The sequence below is a fragment of the Salvelinus sp. IW2-2015 genome, linkage group LG6.1 (genome assembly GCF_002910315.2).
Source record: "Salvelinus sp. IW2-2015 linkage group LG6.1, ASM291031v2, whole genome shotgun sequence".
Lineage (NCBI taxonomy): Eukaryota > Metazoa > Chordata > Actinopteri > Salmoniformes > Salmonidae > Salvelinus > Salvelinus sp. IW2-2015.
The window spans coordinates 15,328,560-15,337,606 of record NC_036845.1 but is presented as its reverse complement, the minus strand read 5'-3'; the positions used below and the strand labels follow the sequence as shown (position 1 = coordinate 15,337,606).

Sequence of the window (9,047 nt, the reverse complement as noted above, 5' to 3'; positions counted from 1 at the left end):
ACCAACCAAAAGGACATCCAGCCAAATTTGACACAACTGTGGGAAGCATTGGAGTCAACATGGGCCAGCATCCCTGTGGAATGCTTTTTACACCTTGTAGAGTCCATGTCACGACAAATTGAGGCTGTTCTGAGGGCAAAGGGGTGCATCTCAATATTAGAAAAGTTTTCCTAATGTTTGCTATACTCAGTGTATAGACAGCTCTGTAAAAAAATAAAGTTTACATGTTTGTATTTTATTTCAGTTATAATTATGTTCACATAACACATTTTTACAAGCAATTTGACACACAAATACAGTTGATACAAAAGTTATAATACAAAACATAGGTTACATCATCACTTAAACGCACAAAAATTCAATCCACACAGCCCAGAACGGTGCACAAACTTTAGACTTTCAACATGACTCAATCGTCAACATATAACAATTGGATAACATTATTATTATGTACTCTGAAGCAAACGTTGTGTTCACTGGTAGTTCAATAGTTTTGATAGATATCATCCATGTTTGAACACATAGCCTGTGGGGAAAAAATAAGAACGTGTTAACCTATCTTTTTACATGCTTGAGAAACCAACAGACGAGCACTACATTTAGGCACCAAAACGGCTTCAAAAATACACTTGGTCTGAGGGCTTCAGGGGGTGTGAAAGTACGTGTTTGAGGTTTAGTGGTAATCACTCTCCTGTCATAACAGTGTCTGAAATCTAAAAGTGTGCGTAAAAAGTATGTGGTATTTACATTTTTATCAAAAGCTGCACCAGACAAATTCTGCTTGCAGTGAGGTTACATAAAGGTTACCTTTGTGTTATCTTGTAACTTGATCTTTGGATAATTCTCGTAGTTCTTTGCAGGGTTTTGACGAGGCTTATTTGGAACAAAGTCATTTTCGTAGACTGGTGATTGGCTCTCCGGCCTTGCTTTCTCCTTGGGTATGGCCATGGGCATGGCCTTAGGCTTGGTCCTCTTAGTATTTTTGCTGTGGCCTGAGGAGGAGAGGAGAACGTGGAAACTGATTATATTTCAGTACCATTTTTACTTAAAAAAAACCTCCAACCACCCTCACAGAAGCAAATTAAATTCAATGCAATATCATATGTGCATTGAGTGTGTTGATGATAGTCAAAGATAATTCAACTCTTTTATGATTATTTTTTTTCTTACTTTTTGGGGATTGCTGTCCTTAGGGACTCTGACATGTAGGTTGCCTAAAGACAAAAACATCAATGTCAATGAGCTTGAACATTATTATTGTTTATGTAAAATGCAAATGCAAAAATGAGAGTACCTTAGAGGGATATCCAAAGTGGGGAGATTAGAGCTGGCCTTTGGTCTACAGATAATGTAGAAGGGAGACATCGTTCAAAATGACACATCTAATATGGTTTAATATGTGACAACATCATCAAGAAACCATACAAACCTCTCTCTGCAACGTATTCTGCGTACACACATTACAGCTCCCCACAGAAAGACACTTCCAACTGCCAGAGCAGTCAGCATCCATGGCAGAACTGTGTTCAAAGAAAGACAGACAGAAAGCGAGAGTGAGAGCAAAGAGAGAGAGAGTGGGGACACATGGGGAGGCAGAGGAGGAAGAATGACTGTCACTGTGTGCCGATTATAATGATATCAGAAGATAAACCACCTGAAATTCTGTACTGAATGCTTACTTACACTGTCCAGCTGTGAATTTTGTGTCAAGGGGCAGCTGCTGGATGTCAGTGGCCAGTGAGTTACTGGCTACGCAGAGACATTCGGGCGTCTTTCCACAGGCCCAATGACTTCTGTGACACCATATTTTCTCTGTATATGGTGATGGAAGTAAAGGAGGATGGAGAGTGCTGCTTCCATTGATCATCCAGTGCAGAGTGGCATTAGGTCGGGCTTCTGCTCTACACACACAGCGCAGAATCCCACCCTTCAAGGAGCAAGTGGAGTCAGAGAGGATTGCTGGGGGACTGGAGTGACAGAATGACAAAAGGTAGAATTTTGTTTGTTGACACTATACATTTGTCTTCCTTCCTGTTGTGAGTGAAAAAACAATGACAATAGAACTATGTTAGGTGGGAAGGAGTCATTTCATTATTTTACACCCATAATGTGTCGCTAGAATTAGCATCTCTGTGTACAAATATAATTTTAGTTCCATTGGAAACCGTGCAACACTCATAGACACATACAATGAGGATACTTACAGTTGACATCCAGAAACAGCCAGCTGACTGATTTGATCCAATATTATTTTGGACAATGCAGGAGAATGAGGTGTCTCTGCTAATGTTGGGATAGGACATTTGCCCTGAGTTGAATTCATTTGGATGCTTGGCCTCCCTGTCGTCTGATCCACACATACCTGCCTGGCTGGGGTTGCTGTCACAAACACACTCCAGGTTGACACTATGACCTTCACTGACTGGCTGTTCATCCACCATCACCTTCACACCAACAGGGCATCTGTTAATAAAGTAGACAACCATGTATTTGACTTTGTAGTCGTTTGTTCTGTAAAATTGTAGATTATTTAATGATGGCCTGTGAATGGAATAATTACACAACTGAGAACAAACAAGAAAGACCAAAAACGTACATGAGATGTTAGAATGACTGGTTGACTCTCAGTTTGGACTGTAGCGAATTGAGCTGTGCATTTCATCTCTTTTTTGGCAGTTGGCCGTTCCTCTTCCTTGTATTGTCTCAGTAGACACCCACAGCCCTCCCTTTCCTCCATGGAAGTCACTGCTGTAGAATTTACAGCAAACGCGCTCCAGTGAAGGTGGAGGAGAGATGGGCAGGAATGCCAGACAGTACATTGGCCTGGAATAAGTCTCCATCCACCAATGCATTCTTCATGGAATAACAGGAGCTTTTCTATCTGCAAAGCGAATAAATTATTATTAGCTGGAACCAAAGGCAAACAAGGCATTACCAGTTCCCGTGACTAAGGTAACTGTCGCATTCTCATTCAGTTTTAACATAGCGCTCCAACTACCGACCACTACCACTCCTGAATACAGATGTCAAAGTAATGAAGTACTGTTCATCTGATCACAAGTTGTTAACGACAACAAATATTCAATCTAATACACCTCTCCATGAGTGTGCTTACTTTCAATTGTAATCCTTACGATCTGATGATGAAATGTTGTGTAGCTGACTCATCAGGGTTGATCCACACGTAGAGCTGGAGTTATTGTCTGTCCATGTCACACTCTCAACCCTCAGTGTACAGTCACCCTCTGATGCATTGCCTGGCACTGATGTACGCCCTCTAAAACTGGTCTCCACACTGGTCGGTTCCTTGCCATCATAAACCTTGGGATAGAAGAACGCTATGATACCGGTACCAGATGACCCTGTGTGGGGGGCGGTGTGACAGGACACTTCTACAAACTACCATCTACTGCCTTCACAGTATTGGGCACCTTCACCATCCAACAGTGACCAAGCGAGACAAGTGTGCACCCTGAGGGAAGAAGACCCTAACAAGTCAGTTTACATTGTATCAGTTCTCTTTCATTACTTTGCCAGCTGTATCAAGTGGAGGTGAAATAACCTTCCCCAATTTGAGGAACTGAAGATCGGTGATCCACAGAAGTACATTGAATTTGGAAAGAATATCAGACCCCTTCACTTTTTCCACATTTTGTTACGTTACAGCTGATTTTCTAAAATGGATTCAATCGTTTTTTCCCTGCATCAATCTAAGCACAATACCCACAATGACAAAAGACATTTTGGTTTTAGTTAATCTTTGCACATTATTTGATTTATTTTTATATTTTTTTTTTAATATTTTTTTATTTAAATAACGGAAATATGAGATTTCCATAAGTAGTCAGACATTTTACTCAGTACTTTGTTGGAGTGGGGCAGGTAGCCTAGTGGTTAGAGTGTTGGACTTGTAACCGAAAGTTGCAAGATCGAATCCCTGAGCTGACAAGGTAAAAAATCTGTTGTCTTCCCCTGAACAAGGCAGTTGACCCACTGTTCTAGCTCATTGAAAATAAGAATTTGTTCTTAAATACTTGCCTTGTTAAATAAAGGTTAAAAAAGCACCTGTGCAGTGATTACATCCTTCTTGGGGGTGAGCTACAAGCTTGGCACACCTGTATTTGGGGAGTTTCTCCCATTCTTCTCTGCAGATTCTCTGAAGCGCTGTCAGGTTGGATAGGAGTGTTGCTGAGCAGCTGTTGTTCAAGTCTGTGCTCTGCTGGGCCACTCTTGGCTGTGTGCTTAGGGTCGTTGTCCTGTTGGAAGTGGACCTTTGCACCGTCTGAGGTCCTGAGAGGTTTTCATCAAGGATCTTTCTGTTTCTTTTCTCTGTTCATCTTTCCCTCGGATCCTGACTAGTCTCCCAGTCACTGCCGCTGAAAAACATCCCCATAGCATGATGCTGCCCCACCATGCTTCACCGTAGGGATGGTGCCTGGTTTCCTCAGATGTGAAGCTTTGCATTCAGGCCAAAGAGTTCAATCTTGGTTTAATCAGACCAGAGTATCTTGTTTCTCATGGTCTGAGAGTCTTAGGTGCATTTGCAAACTCCAAGCGGGCTGTCATGTTGCTTTTACTGAGGAGTGGCATCCCTCTGGCCACTCTACCATAAAGCCTGAATTGTTGGAGTGCTTGCAGAGATGGTTGTCCTTCTGGAAGGTTCTCCCATTCCTGGTGCTACAGTATGGACACTTCGTGTTAACGTTAGGTCAGATGAGTGACCATCGTCACCTCCCAGAGCCGGAATTCTTACTGGTTGGTAGGTGATCAAATACTTATGTCATGCAATAAAATGCAAATTAATTATTTAAAAATCATACAATGTGATTTTCTGGATTTTTGTTTTAGATTCCGTCTCTCACAGTTGAAGTGTACCTATGATAAAAATTACAGACCTCTACATGCTTTGTAAGTAGGAAAACCTGCAAAATCGGCAGTGTATCAAATACTTGTTCTCCCCACTGTATTTCCAGGATGAATCTGATGATGCTTACCTGTGTCCTCTCACCACTGGTCGGAACTAGGTTCATCCTCACATCACTGTTGTAATATTTGTAATGACCTCTGAGTACCTTAAAACAAGGATCCCTAACCCTGTGAAATCATCATACAAGAAACTGGTCAAATCAGATAGCTATTAATAAGTGTACACTTCAGAATCAGGAACTAAGTTAATGTAAAGCACAAAAAGTATAAAGACACAAATATGTGCAGTATTTCCAGAACATTAAAAGAGTGATGACCTMACCTTCGGAGATACAGTAAAGCACATATCAGTGCTGTCATTAATGCCGAAACAAATATTGCAGTGATGAAGATTGGCAAGGAAACTTGACCTAGGGGAGAACAGAAAAAGCTTTAATCGATAGAATTACAAAAGTTGTTATCAAGGTTATCAAGATCATTATTGCAGTCAATTATGGTGTCCAACCCCCTTATGGTTTGTGTATTTCAAAGTACATATACTGTACAATTATGTTTTGACCAGATCCAAATCGCTTTTACTGCAGAAAAACACTGAATGCTGCACAAAGTATATGTATGGCATTTGATAACAAAAAGCACTTACCCTCAAGAACTTCAGTGCTTTTGCCCAGCCCCTGGTGATACCCCAGGCATTGAGTACAGAACTGGAGGCTGGAAGATCCTACAGAGTTGGTGCTGAGGCAGACCAGAGTGGGCGTGTCCTCCTCCTGTGATTGGTGGGTGGTGAGGGAGCTTCTCAGGCCTGTGCTGCCCATTGGCTCTCTGATGACAGTGTTAGTAAAGTGATTGACAGGGTGTCCAGCCAATCGCCACTCCACTTTGGGAGAGGGGTTCCCATGACTCTCACAGGTACAGTTGATCTGATCAGCAGTTCTGATGCAGCGAGAGGAGGGCAGGATCTTTGGAGCAACTACAGACAACAGAGGAGGAAGACAGTTAAGAAAAAAATATTTATTACTAACCCGAGGTAGTTCATCTATGTCGTTTTCAAAGGGAGAAAATTAAGCATAGTGGGTAGAACGAGCAAGGAAGTGGGCAGAGCCAAGCAAGAGCTAGCGAGATCCTATTGACGGGTTCTAGCATGTATTTTCATATTTCCGTTAGGGAACGCTTTCGCTGTGAAGTGTGCGTGTGCAATAACTCAATTTGCCATTCCCGTCCTTGTAAACAACACAACTTTTAGAAACTTTGACCAAGGGTCACATCTACAAAACTTACTGTACTCTGTTCATAACAGATTCTAGTTTTGGGTACAGAAAACTGTATTGAGATCAGGCTCGGTGTGAGCTGAATCAGATGGAAACAGTACTCGCTAAGCAAGCAGTGTGACGTCCATTACAGTAGTTCCTAGTGACTCAGATCTACAGTGGAGCTCAGCTCAAAGCTGGGGTTGCTGTTGAGTAATTTTGAGGTGTGAATTTAGCACATCGGTATGTGTGAAACTTATTCCTCAGCTGGAAGAGTCCCCACTTGAACCAGCTGGCTCAAGTGGACACCTGCTCCTCGAACATCTCATTCCAAAATCATGGGCATCAATATGGAGTTGGTCCCCCCTTTGCAGCTTTAGCAGTCTTCACTCTCTCTGCGAAGGCGTTCCACTAGATGTTGGAACATTGCTTCTATTCAGCCACAAGAGCATTAGTGAGGTGGGGCACTGCTGTTGGGCAATTAGGCCTGGCTCGCATTCGGCATTCCAATTGATCCCAAAGGTGTTCGATGGGGTTGAGGTCAAAGCTATGTGCAGGCCAATCAAGTTCTTCCACACCTATCTCGACAAACCATTTCTGTATAGACCTCGCTTTGTGCACAGGGCATTGTCATGATGAAACAGGAAAGGGCCTTCCCCAAACTGTTTCCACAAAGTTGGAAGCACAGAATCGTCTAGAATGTCATTTTATTCTGTAGTATTAAGATTTCCATTCACTGAAACTAAGGGGCCTAGCCCGAACCATGAAAAACTGCCCCAGACCATTATTTCTCCTCCACCAAACTTTACAGTTAGCACTATGCATTCGGGCAGGTAGCGTTCTCCTGAGTGAAAAAGTTTGGGAACCCCTGGTCTAGACTTAAAAGTAGGAGGATACACATGCAAATAAAAGATGACTAGACATTGGTGAGAATAATCAAATCAGATTGTGATGTCATGCTGTGGGCCAAAAACTCCATCCCACCTGAACATGCTGAAATGCAAAACATATACACTACCGTTCAAAAGTTTGGGGTCACTTAGAAATGTCCTTGTTTTCAGCTGTGCTAACATAATTGCAAAAGGATTTTCTAATGATCAATTAGCCTTTTAAAATTATAAACTTGGATTGGCTAACACAATGTGCCATTGGAACACAGGAGTGATGGTTGCTGATAATGGACCTCTGTACGCCTATGTAGATATTTTTTTTTMTTGTTGTTTCCAGCTACAATAGTCATTTACAACATTAACAATGTCTAGACTGTATTTCTGATCAATTTGATGTTATTTTAATGGACAAAAAAGTAGCTTTTCTCCCAAAAACAAGGACATTTCTAAGTGGCCCTAAACTTTTGAACGGTAGTGTATATTTATATATTTTTGCTCTTACACTAAAAGGGCATAATTTTCACAATTTCAGAGTGTTATTTTAACCCGAGTGCGTGGAAATATCATATTTTTTTACAGAACATGTTTTTGACTGCACTGCCCCTTTAAAGTATGTTCACAGGATATGGAAGTGTAACAACTTACATGTCACATCTATGTTAGTAGTTGTCTATTCTCTGCTTCGCAATAGTACCGCCCACTATCATTGATAGCAATCTTATTGAAGGTGAAGCTCTGTCAGATCCTACAATGACTCCTCATTCCCTTGACTCTGTACCAGTGTAGGTCTTCACTGCTGGGTTGGCATTGCTGCTGCAGGTCAGAGTCACAGAGCTGCCCATTCACAGAAGCCAGAGGGACTGACAGACAATGAGGTGTTCTTGGGAGGATCTGAAGAAGTGAAGAAGCATATTGTATGGAAACAGGTAGTTTAGAGTGTGTTATGACACTAGCCATAGTGCTAAAATATTGGGTACATTTGTTTTTATTTTGCACTTACACATCCCATCTAGTTGAGTGACAGATGAGTTCTGGGATCCAAGACGATTTCTGGTCTCACAATAGAACTGGCTGTTGTCTGCTGGTACCTTGATAGTTAGCATTCTGCTAGATCCCACTTCTGTGACCTGTTCTCGATTTACTCTGTACCAGGTGTAGCTCCCCACTGGTGGGTTGGCATTGCTGCTGCAGGTCAGAGTCACAGAGCTGCCCTCTATTGCTGAACTAGAGGGACTGACTGACACTGAGCTGTTTTTTGGAGGATCTGAAAAACAAAACAAATTATGCAGTGAAATGTTATATTGTCACGCCCTGACCGTAGAGATCCTTTTATTCTCTATGTTTGTTTTGTCCCACCACAACGGACCAAGCYGCGTGGCCGGGAGGAGCAGACAGAGTGGACATGGGAAGACATTCTGGAAGGAAAGGGATCCTGGACGTGGGAGGAYATCCTGGCCGGAAAGGATCGCCTGCCGTGGAAGCAGGTGGAAGCAGCGAGGAAGGCGGAAGCAGCTAGTAAAGGGGCCCAGCGTTACACAGGGTCACGGCTGGCAAGGAAGACCGGGAGGCCACTCCCCCCCAAAAATGTTGGGGGGGGGGGCACACGGGGAGGTTGTAGGAGCTAGCTCACGGTAGGGAGAGTGGTACTGGTCAGGCACCGTGTTATGCGGTGAAGTGCACGGTGTCTCCAGTGTGCGTTCACAGCCCGGTGCGCTCTGAGCCAGCTCTCTGCATGTGTCGTGCTAGAGTGGGCATCCAGCCAAGACGGATTGTGCCAGCACAGCGCTCCTGGTCTCCGGTGCGCCTCTTAGGCCCAGGGCATCCTGCGCCGGCTCTGCGCACTGTGTCCCCGGTGCGCTGTCACAGCCCAGTGTGTCCTGTGTCTGCGCTCCGCACGTGCCGGGCCAAAGTGGGCATTCAGCCAGGACGAGTGGTGCCAGCTTTAAGCACCAGATCTCCAGTGCTCCCCCACAGCCCGGTTCGA

General features: G+C 43.3%; 1 protein-coding gene and 1 long non-coding RNA gene across 2 annotated transcripts in view; both read right to left on the bottom strand.

Moving 5' to 3' along the window:
- The window catches only part of LOC111965189 (B-cell receptor CD22-like), a 32,266-nt gene that overhangs the window by 1,251 nt on the left and 21,968 nt on the right, over nucleotides 1–9,047 (bottom strand). The window contains exons 12-14 of the mRNA XM_023989220.2: nucleotides 5,570–5,896; nucleotides 5,249–5,336; nucleotides 4,995–5,094 (exon numbers count right to left, since the gene is read on the bottom strand). Coding sequence (XP_023844988.1) covers nucleotides 4,995–5,094; nucleotides 5,249–5,336; nucleotides 5,570–5,896 — 515 coding nt within the window. The remainder of the gene's footprint in view (nucleotides 1–4,994; nucleotides 5,095–5,248; nucleotides 5,337–5,569; nucleotides 5,897–9,047) is intronic.
- On the bottom strand, nucleotides 1,261–1,973 carry LOC111965190 (uncharacterized). The gene is made up of 3 exons (XR_002877483.2): nucleotides 1,684–1,973; nucleotides 1,430–1,520; nucleotides 1,261–1,339 (listed from the first exon to the last, which is right to left on the bottom strand). It is a non-coding gene; the product is annotated as an uncharacterized lncRNA (long non-coding RNA).